The sequence below is a fragment of the Maylandia zebra genome, linkage group LG7, assembly GCF_041146795.1.
Source record: "Maylandia zebra isolate NMK-2024a linkage group LG7, Mzebra_GT3a, whole genome shotgun sequence".
NCBI lineage: Eukaryota > Metazoa > Chordata > Actinopteri > Cichliformes > Cichlidae > Maylandia > Maylandia zebra.
In genome coordinates, this window is record NC_135173.1 from 16,014,519 (window position 1) to 16,033,654 (window position 19,136).

The window sequence follows — 19,136 nt, forward strand, 5'->3', positions numbered from 1 at the left end:
ATACTGTAATTGTAAAATAACTATAAAGGTATAAATAGTTTAGAAAATATCAAAGACAATAAGTAAGATATGGGCTAATGACCCTATAATTGTAAGATAACAGAGATCATCATGAAAAAAAATCATAATGATGTCTGTAATTACTGTATATTTGATGCTAACTACTTCAGTAATACAAACAGTTAATGATAAAGGTTGATGTGGGTGTATTTTGATTTGAATGTGGCTCAGTGCTATGTTACGTCCTAGACTGAAGGACAGACTCCACAGGAGATAAGAGAGGAGGAAACCCACAGGTTGATCATCTTCTGTTTAGTCTGCTGCAGACTGCAAACACAGTGCTCCATTGGGTGTACCTGGCTAGAGAAATGCAGAGGATGCTGCCGGTAGAGGAGCTCATCGCTGGCCCCATGGTGGCTGATAGAGCGTCAGAAGTCACTGCTGTCCTGCTACTTCTGCTGCTGTTGCTGCTGCTTTTCACCACCTGGAGACAAAGAAAACAGTCACACATACCAGGTAGGCACTAATATATATATATATATATATATGTATATATATATATATATATATATATATATATATAAATAAATGGTAAATGGCCTGTATTTGTATAGCGCTTTACTCAGTCCCTAAGGACCCCAAAGCGCTTTACACTACATTCAGTCATTCACCCATTCACACACACATTCACACACTGGCAATGGCAAGCTACATTGTAGCCACAGCTGCCCTGGGGCGCACTGACAGAGTGCGCCCCAGGGAGCCTTTAATTAATATGGTATATAAATACTTATAGTTAGTACAGTAATTACAGTAATTACACTCTAAATACACTTCAAATTACAATTAAAAAATCTTTACCTTATTTATCAAATCCTATTATTCATCCTAAATAACTCTATGTATATATATATATATATATGTATATATATATATATACATACACATAGAGTTATATATACTATATACTATAAGTATTTATATACCATATTAATTAAAGGCTCCAAAGTGTCTTTTTATATCATTTAGCCATCCACTGCGAAGGAATCAGATACAGAGTAAAGTCAGCAAGCATCTAATGACAAAGAAAGGGAAACCCTCATATACACAGAAGGTCTGCATCAATGACAAAACAAGGTTTACTCAACCATCACAGAGCGTGTTCCTTGTCTATTAAAACGATCACAAACAGTCTCTGTTTTGCAGCTCCAGGTGCAAATTCCTGTATACTGATGAAAATGGTTCATGCAGAAGTCAAATAACAGTTACACACAGAACAAAGAGTGCCGTCCTTACTTGCCACTCTCCTATATACTAAGATCAGAGCCTGGCAGCTATCCCAAAAAAATACACTATCTTTCTCAAATTAAACTCAACAGACAAGGTTCTTGCTAATTTGCAGTAGAAGTGGGAGTCTACTATCATAACCTATTTCTCTCTGTCAGGCCCTTCCTTCTTAGCAGGACTCGGTCCCATTCTCTCCTACAGCAGGTTCATCTGGTCTGGGATTGGAACAGCGTGTAACTACTACAACAACAAATATGGGAGCATTGTGCGGGTGTGGATAAACGGAGAGGAGACCCTGATTTTGAGCAGGCAAGTGGGTTGTTTTTTTTGTTTTTGTTTTTTAGAGTAAACCGAACTTGTTTTACAGTAAATTTTCAGATAAAGGTAAAGCCTGGTTTCTTCTGCAGGTCCTCTGAAGTGTACCACGTTTTGAGGAGTGCCCACTACACCTCCAGATTTGGGAGCAAAAAAGGACTCGAGTGCATCGGCATGTACGGAAATGGTATCATTTTCAACAGTGATGTCCTGCTTTGGAAAAAAGTGAGAACATATTTTTCTAAAGGTGAGCGATTACCACACACTGACAGCACATACTGTGGTTAGACTATTGCTTTCTTGAACTGTGGAGCTACTGAATGTTACTGTGCAGCTCTGACTGGACCCGGCCTGCAGAGGACCGTAGGAATCGGTGTGAGCTCCACAGCCAAACACCTGGACAACTTACAGGATATGACTGACCCCTCTGGACATGTGGATACTCTCAGTCTCCTGAGAGCCATCATTTTGGACATCTCCAACAGGCTGTTCCTAGGAGTGCCGTTAAATGGTCAATTGCGTGTTTACTGCACATAGATTCCTAAAACCGCATACTATCTGCAAGAAATTGTGACGCATGAGCTCTGGCGCTGCATCTATTGATTTTTTGTTGTTGTTGTTGTTGTTCTTTTTAATAATTCAGAGAAAGAATTCTTGATGAAAATTCACAACTACTTTGAGACCTGGCAGACAGTTCTAATAAAACCAGATATATTCTTCAAGGTTGGATGGCTGTACAACAAGCATAAGAGAGCAGCGTAAGACACCTCATCTCACAGTAAGTCAGTATTGTGGTTTGCGATTTCTTCAACCTAATGTTTGTGTTGCTTTTTGTGCCAACAGACAGGAGCTGCAAGATGCGATGGAGAGCCTGCTTGAAGTTAAGAAAAAGATGATTCATGAAGCCGAGAAACTGGACGACGAGCTCGACTTTGCAACAGAGCTCATCTTTGCCCAGGTCGGTCTCTTTGGAGGGATTTTTGTCGTCCCCCCAATTGTCTTTTCTTATTCCCGTCTGTTGTGTTTAACAGAACTACGGAGAGCTATCAGCAGATAATGTCAGGCAGTGTGTGCTAGAGATGTTAATCGCAGCCCCCGACATACTTTCCATCAGCCTCTACTTCATGCTGATGCTGCTGAAACAGAGCCCGGACATAGAGCTGCAGCTAGTGGAGGAGATGAACACCGTCTTGAGTTAGTGCAGCTTTACAGTGTTTCCAATATTCCATATTCACAGTTTCACTCTGGTGAGTAGAAGTATTCTGACACATCTTTCATTTTCAGATGAAAAAGACGTGGAAAATATCGATTACCAAAGTCTGAAAGTGATGGAGAGCTTCATCAACGAGTCTTTGAGGTTTCATCCTGTGGTCGATTTCACAATGAGGAAAGCTCTGGAGGACAACGACATCGCAGGTACAAAAATCAAGAAAGGCACCAACATCATTCTCAACATTGGCCTCATGCACAAAACCGAATTCTTCCCCAAGCCTAAAGAGTTCAACCTCACGAACTTTGAAAAAACGGTAAGTGAGCAGAGTGTAGTTCAGCAATAAATGTTTAATGGTTTAAACTAAAAAAAACAAACATGCACACACACACACACACACACATTTGAGTCTTTGCTTTCTCTCTTTGGCAGGTACCCAATCGTTACTTCCAGCCCTTTGGCTGCGGGCCTCGTTCCTGTGTGGGCAAACACATCGCCATGGTGATGATGAAGGCCATCCTGGTCACTCTCCTGTCTCGGTACACTGTGTGTCCTCGTCAAGGCTGCACGTTCAACAGCATCAAGCAGACCAACAACCTGTCACAGCAGCCAGTGAAAGATGAGCACATCCTGGCCATGCGCTTCATCCCACGAATGACATAACCCCACAATATCAAGCTGCGAAACATAACGGCGCTTTTTACACTTCAGATGAAAACATCTTGAAATGGGTTTAAAGGCCTTAATGAAGTCCTGTACTAGGAAATACTCACAGTAAATTTGTATTAACAGCACATGTACTCCAAATTAAACTTTACTAATCTTTAACAAAGTACACTTGTTAAGTATAGATTTCTGATTAATGTTTTGACAGTGTACACAGCTCATACATTTAATAAAGATGCATTTACAATGATTGAAATAACTGAAGAAAAAAATCACATGCAGAGGAGCAATGGTTCTGTATTTACATTAGTTTTATTTGTATTATGTTTTCAGTTTGATATCAGTTTCTTCTCATCTCATTTAGCATCTGTTGTTTTGTAAGTGGGTCACCCAAACATTACATTACTACAGGAGCTGCTCAGCTACAGAATCTCACGCTATGAAGCTTTCTCAAAATTTCTCAAACTACAGTAAACTGTTGCAATGGTGGCACAGTGATTGGTCCTGAGTTCAACTCCACCACCTGGCTTGGGCATGATCTCTCCGGGTACTCAGTGTAGTCTCATTTTTGGCTGTGTTGACAAATTTGGTCAAATTAACTTGAGACTTTTTACTCTGTGGTTTTGTAATTACCCAACATTATGCCTGATTTTTAAAAAAGGTTTTTTAGTTTATATAACTAAAAATAAAGCTATAGAAAAAGTACATTATGGCTAAGAACAATAACCCTTTTCATGAATGATTTACCGTAAATAAAATCTGCATTTACTTTGCCTTTGTGGGTATTTCTATGTTATATAATCAGTGTAGAAATATGCTATAATGCTGTATATACTTCAGCTTCACCATGCAAACAACTTCACATAAAAAAGCTCATTTTAAATATTCATTTTCATTATTGTGCAGAATCAGTAGTTCATATAAATTTTCGTATTATTACTTCCTGTTTCACACCCAATACATGTGTTAATAAGCATAAACTCCATGAGAGCCTCAATTTATTAAATAACCAATGAGTCAAAGTCAAAGGGTCATTTTCACATGTTGAATTTATTCATAAGTTAACTGAATGTAATGACAGGCACTCCAAGAAACAAGGATGTTTTTTTTCCTCTGTACCACAGGCACAAATCAAACATGCCGTACTGGCATTAAAACATAAGGCGTAGGGTTAAAACTGAGTATTAGAGACACTGTTAGCATCACACTGTGCTTCAAACCAGCACACAGGCATAGAAGAAACGCAGAAAGCAAACTTTCCCTTCAGGCTGAATTACTTAAAACAAGCCAAAACATGTCAAAGAAACATACAGGTGTAATCTGGCACAGACCAGTCAAACAGCACATGAAGAACAATGGTTCCCTTTCTTTCAGTGAAATGCATGTAAACATTTTGTAAGAATATAAACGCATAAATATGTTCTTTTAATACTGCAGTCATACAAAAATATAACAACCCTTAACATCCACCTAATGAGAAACATGAGTGCTTAAATAATCAGTCCATACCGTCCAAGACAGACCGCTCACTGTACGTGTCAGAAAGAAAAAAGGGGAAGTTCACGTCAGCCGCGAGCAGGCCAACTGGATATTTTACAAATATTTACAACACTTTAAATTTCATGAATATGCCAAACATGACCGATCAAATGCTTCAATTTCTTATTAACCTCCACGTGGAGTCGTTGTCAGTATCGTCCTGTGCTTTTTCAATAAAGGAGCAAAAGAGCTGCAAATAAAATGAACTAGTGCAAATATACTGTGCGCTCATCCATTCAAGAGACTAAATCAAAATCAGAGGACAAGCTGCTGATTCTTGGAAAATAATCAAACACTGCACTTCTGTTTAGCATCTCATGAGACAAGTCTGTAAAAAGTGAACAAGAGAGCATCTTTCTTCAGTTTTATTTGCATTTCAGCCTGCTGTTATTATGGTGAAAGTCAAAAAAAAATTAAAAGTGTAGCAATTCTGTAAATCCAAGGTTCAGTTGTAAGCAGGAAAAGGTGGTTGGGCTGGTTTTACCATGAGATTTATCGCTAGATCATGATTAGATCAAGTAGAAATAATCTCCATTAAGCGTCTTTAAATATTAAAGCTAGCATGCTTTACATTTACTGGGCATTAGCCATCACAGCTCAATAGGGCTAATATGTTAAAGGTGTAGAATGTATATAGTGGTGCTGCTAATTTTGAAACCGCAACGTTTGCATTTTATCAGCCACCGTGCTGGTCTTTTGGAGAGAGAAGCAATCAATCAGCCTCAAGGGGCCATTTTTGGTTAGTGCTGCATATTTAGCAACCATGCTTGGCTAACGAACTAATAGAAAGTGGCTTAGTGATGACATGATCCTTCAGTTTCTCTGCCGTGGCCGTCATGTAATCCTTCTGATTTGTCTGTGGTTATTCATACACTGAAGTTGCTACACTATCTTTTCTTCAATGCATCTGTTGTAAATGTGAAAGTGGAAGAGGGACAAGTGACTGTGGACTTACTCGCTCCACTGTTATGATTGTTGTAGCCTAGAAAATGTATTTCAGATCACAAAAAATATATATCTTCTCTCTGGTGTACAGGAAAAAGAAACAACTGAGAACTTCATTATTTTACACTTTGAGAATTTTCTGTTATACAAAGCATACCATCAGAATTTAACCAGGAAGAAGGCTTCAATTGTTTAGTGATTATGGAGCTCTTTCACGACTAAAAGGCAATAATGAAACACCCACAGATGATTAAACACCATCATTTGACCCTGAGCTTTTAACCTGCCATGTCTTTCAATGAGTTATAGTTCTGCCAAATAAATAAAACCAAATCTTACTAAATAACTTTGAGTGAAATTCATAAAGACCGCAAAATAAAGATCAAAAGCCACAACAGCAGGTTTCTCCTTTTCTGTTCAGCACTTCAGCTCTGTGTACCTTCCTCTTCAGTGAGGGTCTAGTGGGTTTAGTTCCTCAGTGGTTTCAGTGGTGGTGAGTGGTGCTGCAGCTCTGAGTCTCAGAGGCTCTGTAAAGCTCTCTGGCAGTGGTAGATCAGGCAGTCGGGCAGGTCGGGCAGGTCGGGCACCGGCGACCGCAGCCAGACAGCCAGCCAGCCGGCATTCACCCGGCAATGCATCAGACACGGCAGATCCTGAAGGAGACGGCAAGCTACGATTCCTTCCATGCCTGAGCAGAAAACAATGAAGGTTACTCAGCAAAAAGTATAGGACACATTAATATCTATGTCTCCTTTTCTATATGCAATTTTAAAATCTTCTTCTTCTTCCCCTTTGTAATGCTGTTTATTGGTACCGCCGTGTTATTTAATGATGTTCATGCTGCATACAAGCGAAAGTTAAAGTTGTAAGTTTTCTTCATAAACTCCTAAGTACACCTCATTAGAGGCATATTTGACGTATAGTCAAGCTGCATTATCTCATCTTTTTAATTAATGTAGTTTTTTAAAACAGTTATTCCTAATGTTAAGAATAAATAAACAGTAGTTACCACAGATGAGTTGGTGAATATTCTAACACACACATGTTGATGTGAATGCTGCTTTTATATGCATTAAGCATAAAATGATACTCTCAGTTTGAACAGCTTGAATACGAGCAGGAAACAAATGTTCATTCACCTATAACTTCCACAACATGAAGCTGGAGCTTCTTCTTCAGAGCATTCAGAGTGGCTGTGAGAGGTTCTTGGTTGTCATTTATCAACGTCAGATTCTGCTTTGTGTCGTGAGAGAAGGAAAGCCACATCGTCCCATATTCCTCTGTGGACACCACAAAAGGCCTGCAGGAAACTTGGATTAATTTTATGTCACTTAAATGCTGCACTTCAAATACGAGCACTACATATCTCACCTGATGAAGCTGGTTAAAGGGACTTTATATGAAAACTGCAATGACTGAGACGTCCCAGCAGGCAGCTGGTAAGATACCGTCCCGACCACCTCGACGTGAACCGCAGGCCTCTTCACAGTTAGAGAATACTGGCCCACTGCTACACTGTAGCTTGTCACCTCCCCCGCTGGACTATCACATAGGCAGGATACCTAAAAATAAACAATACAACGAAGCAACCTCATTATAAAAGACTAATGGACACCAAACGACTCTATTGATAATTTTCTACTGAATAATTTACCTCAAGTTCTTCAGAGTCGACCTGAAGCAGCATCTGTTGTATGGCAGACTCGGAGGAGTTCATAATAAAAACAACTAATATTAATGAATCTTCCTTCTGCACATGACAGGCTGAGAGATTCAAGCTTTGGTTGGCACACAAGGGAGCGATTTCTGAGTGTGAAAGGCCAGAAAGCTCTGCAGGAAGATAAGAATCCAGACACACTTCTGTTAGTCTGCCTGGGTCGTTATGTGGACCAGGACCAGCAGCTACCACACAGTTATCCCTGCGGAGAGCAGGGTTACATCCCTTTGTGTCAGATTCAGTTAACTCTGCCTCTGCGTGACAGGTGCCATTAGCAGTAGTGAGGCTCTGAGAGAGCTGAGATGTCTGTTCGGCCAGCTCTGAGGCGTTGTTGGAGTCTAGTAGGTTGTTACACAGCAGGTTATCTACAGCACTGGGAGGAGAGATGAGGGAGCTGGATATTTGCTCGTTTGCGATAAAGGACGAGCCCAGACCTTGACCTTTGGCTTTTCTTCGGAATCGCTGTGGCATCGGCTCAGATTTTCCCATCTGTTAGAAGCAAAAACACATATATGTAGGAAAAATGTTCAGAATCAGCAATGCAAATAGCTGCACAAATAGCTCCACGTTAAGCACTTTCACTTATAGCAGGGGTTTTAAATGAGAATTGGCCCTGCAAGGTCTCCAATGGACTTTGAAACGTGTTCAAGACATACCTATGCAAGTTTAAATGAAAGTTTAAATGAAAGAACTACTAGAACTTTTTATGCATTTATCATGTAATTTCAAAGATCTGGCCCACTTAAGATCAAAGTGCGCTGCATGTGGTCTATGATGTAAAATGAGTTTGACATCCTTAAATTAATAGCATTAGTAGATCCTACCACCCGAGAAAATGTTCAGCCAATCATTGAATATGTTCTAAAAAGCAACACCTTTTGTCTCATCTTAGACTCACCGTAGCCTAGCATATTCGCTAAGCTCTTGTTCTGCTCTGTTTTTATTTATTAAGCTAATGCTAAGATTGAATGTTAACGCGTGTGAACTGGCATTTAGCAGGGTTGTGTGATTCAGTAGGAGGAGACGGACGTCTTGCTGGCGTGTCAGAGAGGCCCCTTCTGCTGGTGTGCTGAAGTTATGTGTTCACGTGGGAGCACGTGGAAAGGACGACTGTGAGTGCTGCTGCCATGGCCTGCTGGTAGCCGTGACCCAGTTTCCCCGCTATCCCCTTGAACTGCCTGGAGGTGTGAGTACTGTTGTTTGCACGTGCTTTTATTTTTACTGCTTGGCAACAAGTGAAGCGACCATATTGTTTTAGGTGTGTGTGTGTGTTTGGTGAGAGCGCGTGAGGGCCCACAATATTATTTGATTATTTTGTTTCTGTTGAGGTAGATACCTTACCATTGTTTAACAAACTTTATTGATTTTACTTATTTCCTTTGTGTTGTTAATTCAGCATTCACTAAAGTGGAGTTAACTTTATAATTGACCTGCTTGTGTGTGATTTATTTCCATATAGTGTAGTTTTATTGCATATTTAATACCATAAGCACGACACAGGAAATCATTCCTGCCTGTGGCCATCTCCCTGTACAACGCATCCACTTAACACACTGTTTGCTGCTACAGCTACACATGTTTCTTTTCCAAATATTTATTTATAAGTGACTTATGTATGTATGTATGTATGTATATATATGTATATATTGTACTATTCTTAGTTAGCGTATTGTCTGTCTTGTCTTAATGTTGGTTTAAAATGGAGCACTGTAACAAAAAATAATTTCCCCCAGGGATCAATAAAGTATTCTGATTCTGATTCTGATTAAAAAGGGAGTATCAATAGGAAAGTAACAACAGGAACCCAGGGCCCCTCTCAATAGAACGTGGGACGGGTGTTACACATAAATATTAATGAAGTTCTGTAGAACGCTTTTAGTTGCAACAAAGGAAAGCTGTAAACTTGTTGTTGTCTCTCTCTTTTAAACTAGTGTCACCTTCTGTAGTGATACCCAAAGCAAGTAGTTTCTCCACCTATTTCTAAAGAACAGTTCCTGGTTATGATCCTGTTTTCATACAGCACTGTGCAAAAGTCTTGAGCCAGCTCAAGACTTTTGCAGTCTTGGTTGATTTACCAGTTTTCACTTTCATGCTCAGATGTTTCTCAGATTCAGAGACATTCAAAGCATCTGTGGTGGCTTTCTGAAGAGGATACGCTGTTGGTGATTCTTCAGGAAGAAACACAAGATGTAACTACAATTTCTGCTGCACACATTAGATTTGTATACAAGTAATATATAAAAATTGGTTTCTCACTCCTGGTTAAATCTCACTGTTCATGAGATAAAAATAAATAAAAAGCCTAAACTATATATTTTCATAATTAATGATGTTTAAGAGATAAAGCTCTTACCACCCCAAAACATTTACTACAGAAACATAAAACAGCACTGAACTTTAAACAGCTTGAATTTACCAGTTTTCAGAGTTGCTTTAATGAAGGTCTCGCTGCCATTAGAGGAGTCACTGTTTAAATCTGCATCAGGTGGAGCTGTGAAAAGAAGACAACAAAGTTCAACACGTCTTCTTTGCATACCAAGCACAACAAGAGGAGGACATGCAGTTAATAACTCAAAGCACAAGGTTTATTACCTGGTAATAATTGTACTGGTCCATTTGTAACATTTTCAGTGTTGGCATCATTAAAGTTGTTCATAAATGGTTTTGTGTCTAGAGGAATTAAAATGTTGTCATTAATCAGTCCTGGTGAATTTTTTGTGTTGGATTTTTGTGTCAGAAGGGTTACAAATGTTCATACCTCCTCTGGTGTTTGCAGCTGGACCATCTGTTGGTGATTCTTCAGTAAGAAAGAGAAGTTGGTCCACACATTAGAAAAATTATATATTCGAATAGTTAATTGCTTCAATTTGGAGCTCAACTTCATACTCTGCTGCAAGTATTTTAAACAGTTTTTCATTCTTAGGAAAAATTTAATTTGCAGTTTATTTTAATCCCAAAATTGGAAAAATCTTTTTTCATAGAAGTTAAAATCAAGTTAAACACTGCAGACATGATTAAGTTGCTTAAATAAATAGAGCTCAATAACATAGAATACAGTATGATCACATTAGGATTAAAAACAAGTGTTAAAAAACAATCTGAAAGCAAATGAAGTAAAATAAGTATGGATTAAAAATATGAAGTGATAATATAATACTATATAACTAAGGTAAGTATTCAAAGACATTTAAAAGATATTAGTGCACAGTCTGTTAGTCAGTTGTAACGTCAGCTTGTGAATGATTGTGAACGAATAAAGTATCTGCAGCCAGTAAAACTAATCAAACCAAGTATGAGCCCGTACACTCACAACAGGAGCATTTTTAAAACACACCAGTTTTTACTGTTGTTCACTGACAGTTCTGCTGCCCTTAAATGCAGCACTGTTTAGATCTGCATCACTGGGGTCTATACAGTGAAAGCACTTCTAAAGTGACAGAAAGAGGATGTTTTAGAGTTTAATACCTGTTAATTTTCCTGCTGCCTCTGTGATGACTTCAGGGTTTCTAAGAATTGCTGTGCTGTAGCTGTAATCTTCATAAAACGGTGAACGGTCTAGAATGGGGTTTTTTTTGGGGGGGGGGGGGGGGGGGGGGGGGGGGTTTAAACTGTGTGGTTTAAATACATTTTTCATATATTCAAATTTAGTTTTTTTGATCATTTACCTGATTCTGTCTTATTGTCCAGTTTCTCAGAGTCAGAGACATTCAAAGCATCTATGAGGTTTTCAGATGGATGTGCTGTTGGTGATTCTGCAGAAGGAACGTAGAAGATGTCACTGGATGATTGGACACACAATTTATCATAATTGTAGAAGAAACTTGCTGGTTTATTACAAACAGCAAGCGATCTTTATGTCATATCGTGTGTAATTTAAAATCACATAATTCACCAGTTTTTGTGTCTCCAGTTATTAGGTGATCGTAAATGTATCGTTTGCAGAAATATAAATGAATTTGTTAACGTCAGTTCTAAAACATTCAGCCGTCTCTTAAATATCTTAGCAGAGACACTCTGACACTCAAATGGTTTCTTACCAGCTTTCAAATATGTGTCTAAAGTTTCATCAGAGAGAGCTTTTCCAGCATCATGCGGCTCACCTGGTGTTGGTAACACCGTGGAATCAAAGAGGAAATCCAGTACAATGAGTATAGTGTGAAATAAGATTTGTGTGTACAATGAATGAGTACCAATATTAACCTGCTAATAAATTCATTGGTGCTTCTGTAACATTTTCTGGGTCGATTTCAGTCAGGTTGTCACTTTGGTAATCTGGGTGAGGTGATATCCAGTCTGCAGAAAAGAAACATGATCAGCATAACCATAAATGTTTTAAATGAATCCAGATACACTATTATACTGTATATGTGGCCAAAGTTTCAAATCCTTTTGAGCCAAAATGGAAATAAGCACAAAAGATCGCATTTAAGGTTTAACTGAGTGGGAAATGCAATTATTCAACCATTTTTATTTGTGTTCTGAAGTGATGTGGCAATACTGATAGCAAGCACAGCAGACATTTTCTTACCACTTTCCACTGTAGTAACAGTAACATTTCTGAAGGAGTCGCTGTTGTTGTCTAAGGCTACACTCAGCAGGCCTGGAGGGAAAAAGAGGACATTTACAATTCTGCAGCATTTTCAGTTGTGACACAAAAAACAAATGATCGTGGCTGCGCTGACTGTTGTTGAAGTTCAGCACTTCTCACCTGCTGATGATTGGGACCTCTCACCTGCTGGGACCTCTGTGACATTTTCTTCTTTGGTATTGTTGAAGGCGTCTTGACTGTGGTTTGGATAAAAAGAACCAAAATCTAGGAAATAAAAGATGTTGAGTTTGATGCTTTTTCTTAGTCAAATATTAGTCTGCCAAACAAGACTTCTTATCGCTCAGAGTGGTAACTAACCTAATTTTATATTTGTGCCACTAACATTCAAAACATTAGTTGTGTTATCAGCTGGACGTGGTGTCGGTGATTCTGTGAAGAAGAAAAAAAGAGACATAAATTGCTACCCTTATCTCAGAGCAGTTACGAAGCACACACCATCCATAACATCCACCCATACAGACATACATATATACTTTGCAACTTGTTGTTTTCTGTGTTGTTTTATTAGCTATTAATTTTAACCCTGTGAGGTCTAAGTCATCATCAGTGATCACCCTGACTCTGACTCTAACTCTAAACAATCAGAAGATGGATGAATGGATGAACAGTTGTCGATCAGGCTAATGGACACCTCTATGACCAGTGTGTTGGGAACTTATCTTTAAGATCAACATGACTGAAACTAAGAGACTAAATAAAATAGAGACAAATCCAGACAATCAAAGAGTTTAAATTAAAATCTAAATAACAGTCTTAAATCTTGTTTCTGTAGGAGAATGGCTTCTGTGCTTTTAAAATCTCGGCATTAATCATGCCTTTGACCAGTCTGATTTGTGAGGAGAGACGTGAAAAGATTTTACTTTGTGGTAAAACAACTAGAACTGTGAATGTTACACTGCTTAATATCATAGTGGATAAACAAGTGATTTTTAACTACTACTGAAATCGAATATAGAGTGAACAAAAGCAACTGAACACTCTTCAGGTCAGCCAACACTGTTTTTTTAATAATCACACAGCTTCTCATATCATGTTTGCGGTCCTTGGTCCACTGGCTCATTGTGGCATTATTCCTACCTCTCCATGCGTAAATTTGACGACTACTTCCTTCAGTAATCTTGTTTTTCATGTCACTGGAACAACAGGTGGAGCAGGGTGGACCAGGTGGACCAGGAAGACCTTTATGTACACAGATTATTAAAAATATGATGTGCAGAACAGACCAAATTAACAATACTGCTAATATAGACTCTTTAATATTAACCCAATTATATTTATATAGTGAAAAGTCAAAACATAAGTCATCTCAGAGTATTTTTACACTGTAAGGCTAAGACTTCACGTGGTGGGTGGGTGGGGGCTCTGATTCTATATTCATTTTGAATGTTACCAGCCAAAGAAGCTGTTATCAGTTATTGCCACTTTCATAAATATCACTGGATGCATAAATATGAGGTGAGTGACTTTAACATGAAGAAAGATCAGCCTGGGCCACACTTATGAAGAGCACACATCAGCCTTGACTGGTTGGGTTAAAGGGAGAGAGGAGAAAATAGGTCAAGGAGACAATTAAAACAAAGAAGGTTGGCTGAGTCAGAAATGTTCAGCTCCAGAGCCAGAGACCTCTGCTGAAAGCACAGGGAGGTAATGGCATGCAATGTTCATGGCCCTTTGAAGTCTGTGGAGTAAAAGAGAGAAGAGTAGAGGAAAGGTGCTCGATGCGTCATGGGAGGTTCCTCTGACGCAGCAGCATAACTAAGTGATGGTTCAGGGTCACCTGATTCAGCCCTAACTACAGGCTTTATCAAAAATGACCGTTTTAAAACTAATCTTAAAAGTAGAGATGGTGTCTGCCTCACAAACCCAAACTGGGAGCTGGTTTCAAATGAGAGCAGCATGATATCTGAAGGCTCTGCCTCCCACTGAAATGCTGAAAATGTGAGGATCAGAAGTAAGTCTGCCCTCTGGTGCTATCTACAGAATATGGTACCATGAGATCTATAACATGTGTCAGAGTGTGATTAAGCAGGACTGCAATTCGGTTCTAGATTTAACAGGAAACAAATGAAAGGGCCTTATTATGACAGAAATATCACCTCTCTCTACTCCCTGTAAGTACTCTTGCTGCAGAGTTTTAGAACAGCTGCATCCTGTTATAAGGTGTATGGTAAGTACAGAAGTCTGGCACAGAAGTAACAAAAACAATAAAAGAAAAAGGAATGCTGTGATGTGGGCTACCCTATTAACTGTTCATATAAGACTGTTTTAACCTTAGTAATGACTTGTGATGCCTCAAATGTATTCAGTTCAGTTACATTTTATTTTTATCGTATTAAACCACAACAACCAACGACCACAATAAAGGTGCTTTATATTGTAAGGTAAAGATGCTACAATAACAGAGAAAAAGCCACAAAAATCAGGTGATATGAGCAAGCACTTGGGGACAGTGGGAAAGAAAAACTACTACCGGGGAGTGGCAGCCTCTGCCATGACTGGTTTGGGAGTGAGTGAAGGGAAACAGGACACAAGACATATTAAAGGTGTGTTTTTTGATGGAAATTAGAACACTGGGGTTTTCAGGTAGCCCTAGTGAGCTGTATGGGCAGAGATTACCCTCATTAACATTTGATGCACACCCAGTTATTTTGTTCTGGAAGCAGGCCTGAAAAATGACAAAAGCTACTCAGTTTAGAAAAGAGAAGTAAGGATTAGCCCTACTTAGCATAAATTTAACACATCACAAAAAGACTGAAGAGTTGAAGGAAGGAAAAGGAACCAATAACAGTTAACAGTCTTTTAAGGTAATGTCAGGCTCCCTGAGTATTCATCAAGAGCTTCATGTTAGTTCAAAAACCTAAATTTCTTCAGAATCTCAGATTAATCTCAGAGTTTAAGCCATGCAGAGTTGGTAAAAAGATACAGTGAATGAGTGAAAGTTAAAAAAAAACAAAAAAACATTGCCCACACTGCAATTTTCAGTTTCAAAACAACAAAAATACTATAATTTGGGCTAATCAGTGCTAATCAGTGCAGCAAACACTTATCCCACTGCAGTAAACAGCTATGTGGCAGCTAAATACAAGTTTCTTGCAGACAGTGAGTGGGATGCTCGTGTTGTGCAATCACAGCAGGAACAATGAAAGACTGTTTGAAATGCACGAGAAGCTTCTGTTCTGCAAATTTGGTTGTTTTCATACAGCTTTTCGCTGAATGGGAGAGGAGATGGGTTCTCAGATTTCTTAGACATATAAAAGTTCTCACCTTTTCTACCTCGTCTCCCCTCTGGCCCCGGTGGACCTGGGGGTCCAGGTGAACCAGGTTTACCTGACAGAACAAAAACACTTTGTAATGCAGTAGGAATTTAGCATAATTTGAGTAAATTTACTCAGTAAATTTAAATTTCAGTTTTTACCTGGGGGTCCAGGTGGGCCTGGAAAGAAAAAAACAATTCACATATTTAAAAAAAACAACAACAACAACTATGGGCAGTAAATACGCAAATGAAAACAGTGGAGATGCATGTTTTTATGATGTGCACCTGTTAAACAAATTCCTTTGGAGCTCCTGCACATGTCTGTGAAGGCTTTGACCTGAAATAAAGAAAAAGACAGGCATGAGGAAAGTTTTGATTTAGGTGTAAGTTAACCACATATAGGGCCATTTGAGTTAGGCCCTGTTAACACAGAAAGGACAGGGTGTTTTCTAAAGGTCTATATTTTAATCTTCAAATCAAATCAAATCACTTTTTATTGTCACATCACATGTGCAGGCACACTGGCACAGCACATGCGAGTGAAATTCTTGTGTGTGAGCCCCACAAGCAACAGAGATGTGCAAACACAACAACACAAACGAGCAAAATACAAGAATGGCCAACCTGAAACTAATAAATATATGTACAATATATAATAGTGTATGCATTTCTGGATGTGTATACTAAATATTTTCCTACGTGTGTGTGTGTGTGTGTGTGTGTGTGTGTACACATTTTTACAAATTAAATAGTAAAAAATAAAATAAAATAATAATAATAATAATAATAATAATAATAATAATAATAAAATATATAAAATATACAGAGTTGAATATGTGCAAAACAAGTGGCATTTATATACAGTGTGGAGTGCATAATGTTGAAGTTCCAGTAGTGAAGCTGAGGTGTCTATGACGTGTTCAGCAGTCGAATGGGGCGCGGGGGAGGGCTTTGTACGCATCCCGGAAAGAGGTGTAACAGTGGTCGAGTTGCCGGTTTCCACGTGTGTTGAAAAGGATGTGTTGATGGAGTTTTGGTGAGACTTTCTTCAGGTTTCCCTTATTAAAGTCTCCGGCTGTGATAAACGCTGCCTCTGGGTGTGCGGTTTCCTCGCTGCTGATCGCGCTGTACAGTTCCCTGAGTGCACGGTCAGTGTCGGCTTGTGGGGGAATGTAAACAGCCGTAATAATCACTGCTGTAAATTCCCTCGGTAGCCAGAATGGCCGGCACTTAATCATCAGGTACTCCAGGTCCGGTGAGCAGAAGGATTTGACCGGGTGCACGTTCGCATAATCACACCAGCTGTTGTTGATCATGAAACACACACCACCGCCTCTGCTTTTCCCAGTAAGATCCTGTGACCTGTCCGCGCGGTGCACAGAGAACCCCGGCAGTTGTATTGCGGAGTCCGGTACTTTGTCCGATAGCCAGGTTTCTGTGAGGCAGATCACGCAGCAGTCCCGCATCTCTCGCTGGAATGAGATCCGTGCCCGAAGCTCGCACAGCTTGTTCTCCAGAGACTGCATATTAGCCAGTAATAAACTGGGTAACGGTGGTCTGTAAGTGCGCCGTCTCAGTCGAACCAGAACGCCAGATCTTCTCCCTGACCTTCTCCCTCTCCTAATCTTTTGCCATGTTCAGTGTTTATTCCCAAAATCCAGCAAAAGAATCATTCTCGTTAACAGAGCTGAAGCAGTTAGAGTATAACAACAACAACAACTAAAATTCCCTAAAATTTTCTCACTTCTTAAATGTCTGCTGTTCTTTTAATCTTTAGGCTTTAGATGAAACAAACTGAAAGTGAAGATTAATTGTTAATAAAAACAATGATACTGCCCCCGGCTCCCTCACAAAATATACAGTAGCACGGCTTTGAAGAAATGCCAGTTTTGTAGTGGAAGAAAGTGGAGCCGAGGGAGGAGCAGTCACTCTTCACAGCACAAAGTACTTTTCCAGGAAGCACTCAAGACTAGAAATTTGTTAATGGTTACAACAGACTCCTGGATTTCTTAGATTGCAAGGAGATGCCTCACGTGATCGTATTAAAGACACCAAACTCTGGAAAAATAAAAAAATTCAGTTTTTGTCATAATAGAGTAAACAACTTTTAGCATTAGTATTCACAGTCCTACAGAAACATCCAAGCATGCTGATGTCTTACAGGAACCATAGAGTATGTCATGAGCATCAGCATATCCTTCTGATCTTCGCTTTGCATTGGATCTTCTTCCTGGTTTCTCCTGCGGCGGTGGAGCTTCCTGAACTCTCGGGCCTCTCCGGGGTCGATGGGCAGGATTCCCGTCCGCAACCTGCAGCTCTCTGTCAGCTCCTGCATCTGGGACTCCAGCCTAAACAGCTCATCTGCCAACTCTTTCTGCCGAAACAGCAGAAACACTAAACCTGCCGTGCTCAGGAGCAGCAGCACGCACATCCCCACCAGCAACACTTTCCACATGGGAGAAACAACACTTCCCTCTTTCATGTTTGTGCCCCGTTCCTTGGTCCTCGCTGCACAGTGATCCGGGCTGTGTAATTCAGAAGCACATACAGCACATTTCTGAACACCTGCCAGCAGATGACACGTCAGAGAGAAACCACAGTAGAGCAGTTGGAGAGGAATAAACATGTCAAAATCTGCCTGGAACTACAGCGAGAGAGAGAGACACGTGATGCATTGCATAATAACAAACATCTGCAAGACTGCTGAAATCTGTAGGCTTGCATGATTTAAATGCAGCTAATGGACATATTTCCAGAATGACACATCCTCCAGACAGCATAGGGCTTCCCATCATTCTGGTGCCTGTTTTCCTCAGCATTTTCACTAGCTTGTCCTACTCAAAATTACATGGAAGTGGAATAAATAAGCTTCGAACAAGGGACACATTGTTGGGATCTACAAAAGAACTTTCAGAGAGCTTTCAGCAAATGTCTGCGAGTGTGCGGATGTACATGTGTGGGTGTCAGAATATCCTTTTTATGAAAGGGTTTTGTTTTTTTCTATTCATTGCAATATGAATTTCGAAATTGAAAGTTTCGTAAATAGTCAATGTTACATTTTTTTGGATTGATTTTTGATTTGCTGCTTTTTCGGGGGTGGGGGGAAGAGGTCATTGTAGCTTCTGTTGCTAATTTCAGAGCAAGACCAACACATCCACCCCTAGATGTGTGGCCAGTATCTTTAAACAGGGCATACCAGCTATTCACAGGTACCAAGCATGAAAGCCAGCTCATTCACAAAAGCTTTCCATGAACAGTGTTTTTTCCTTTCAACTTTGCAACTATGATTTCTTACACTGGACTAACTAACATGCAATCAATCAATCGCTTTGACAGCACTTTTAGATTAAATTATTAAAACTGAGCTTTTAAGAATATAATTATGACATTTTTTAATTCTTCTTTTCCCTTTCTGAACTCCTGAGTAAGTCCTTGTCTCCTTTGACACAGGTCAGTCTGACCCAGCTAATTAATTTCCCTTTCAAAAGCCTCCCGGGTTGATGAATTGGACAGTGGGGTTTCTCTGGGTGCAACAAAGCTAAATGTGAAGTAAGCCCATCTAAACACTAATGCAGAGCACAACCAGTGAAAG

At 39.6% G+C, this 19,136-nt stretch overlaps 2 protein-coding genes across 2 annotated transcripts; one reads left to right on the top strand and one right to left on the bottom strand.

Annotated features, from left to right (window-relative positions):
* The first annotated feature begins 254 nt into the window (after nt 1-254).
* LOC106675461 (aromatase) lies at nt 255-4,251 on the top strand. The gene is made up of 9 exons (XM_024803275.2): nt 255-516; nt 1,446-1,596; nt 1,695-1,849; nt 1,937-2,113; nt 2,246-2,360; nt 2,446-2,560; nt 2,634-2,796; nt 2,887-3,128; nt 3,245-4,251. Exons 1-9 carry the CDS (start codon nt 369-371, stop codon nt 3,473-3,475), a joined length of 1,497 nt encoding a protein of 498 aa, XP_024659043.2. The 5' UTR covers nt 255-368; the 3' UTR covers nt 3,476-4,251.
* A 258-nt stretch (nt 4,252-4,509) lies between these two features.
* Nucleotides 4,510-18,179, bottom strand: LOC143419373 (uncharacterized). Its single transcript, XM_076885866.1, has 19 exons — nt 17,706-18,179; nt 15,830-15,881; nt 15,704-15,721; nt 15,553-15,615; nt 13,366-13,467; nt 12,586-12,657; nt 12,388-12,492; nt 12,208-12,279; nt 11,880-11,972; nt 11,345-11,431; nt 11,145-11,234; nt 10,438-10,476; nt 10,272-10,349; nt 10,096-10,170; nt 9,755-9,847; nt 7,617-8,168; nt 7,334-7,524; nt 7,102-7,262; nt 4,510-6,650 (listed from the first exon to the last, which is right to left on the bottom strand). The coding sequence occupies exons 1-16, from the start codon at nt 18,168-18,170 to the stop codon at nt 8,155-8,157; spliced, it is 1,518 nt and encodes a 505-aa protein (XP_076741981.1). The 5' UTR covers nt 18,171-18,179; the 3' UTR covers nt 4,510-6,650; nt 7,102-7,262; nt 7,334-7,524; nt 7,617-8,154.
* Between the last annotated feature and the right edge of the window lie 957 nt (nt 18,180-19,136).

Bases quoted from the DNA above. Each gene is read 5' to 3' on its own strand.
- LOC106675461 (XM_024803275.2), top strand. From the start codon at position 369: ATGCAGAGGATGCTGCCGGTAGAGGAGCTCATCGCTGGCCCCATGGTG. The intron at 1,597-1,694 runs GCAAGTGGGTTG...TTTCTTCTGCAG, and splicing joins GAGACCCTGATTTTGAGCAG to GTCCTCTGAAGTGTACCACG. The intron at 2,361-2,445 runs GTAAGACACCTC...TTGTGCCAACAG, and splicing joins AACAAGCATAAGAGAGCAGC to ACAGGAGCTGCAAGATGCGA.
- LOC143419373 (XM_076885866.1), bottom strand. From the start codon at position 18,170: ATGTTTATTCCTCTCCAACTGCTCTACTGTGGTTTCTCTCTGACGTGT. The intron at 13,468-15,552 runs GTGAGAACTTTT...GTGTACATAAAG, and splicing joins GGGGAGACGAGGTAGAAAAG to GTCTTCCTGGTCCACCTGGT. The intron at 11,235-11,344 runs GTAAATGATCAA...ACCCCATTCTAG, and splicing joins GGACAATAAGACAGAATCAG to ACCGTTCACCGTTTTATGAA.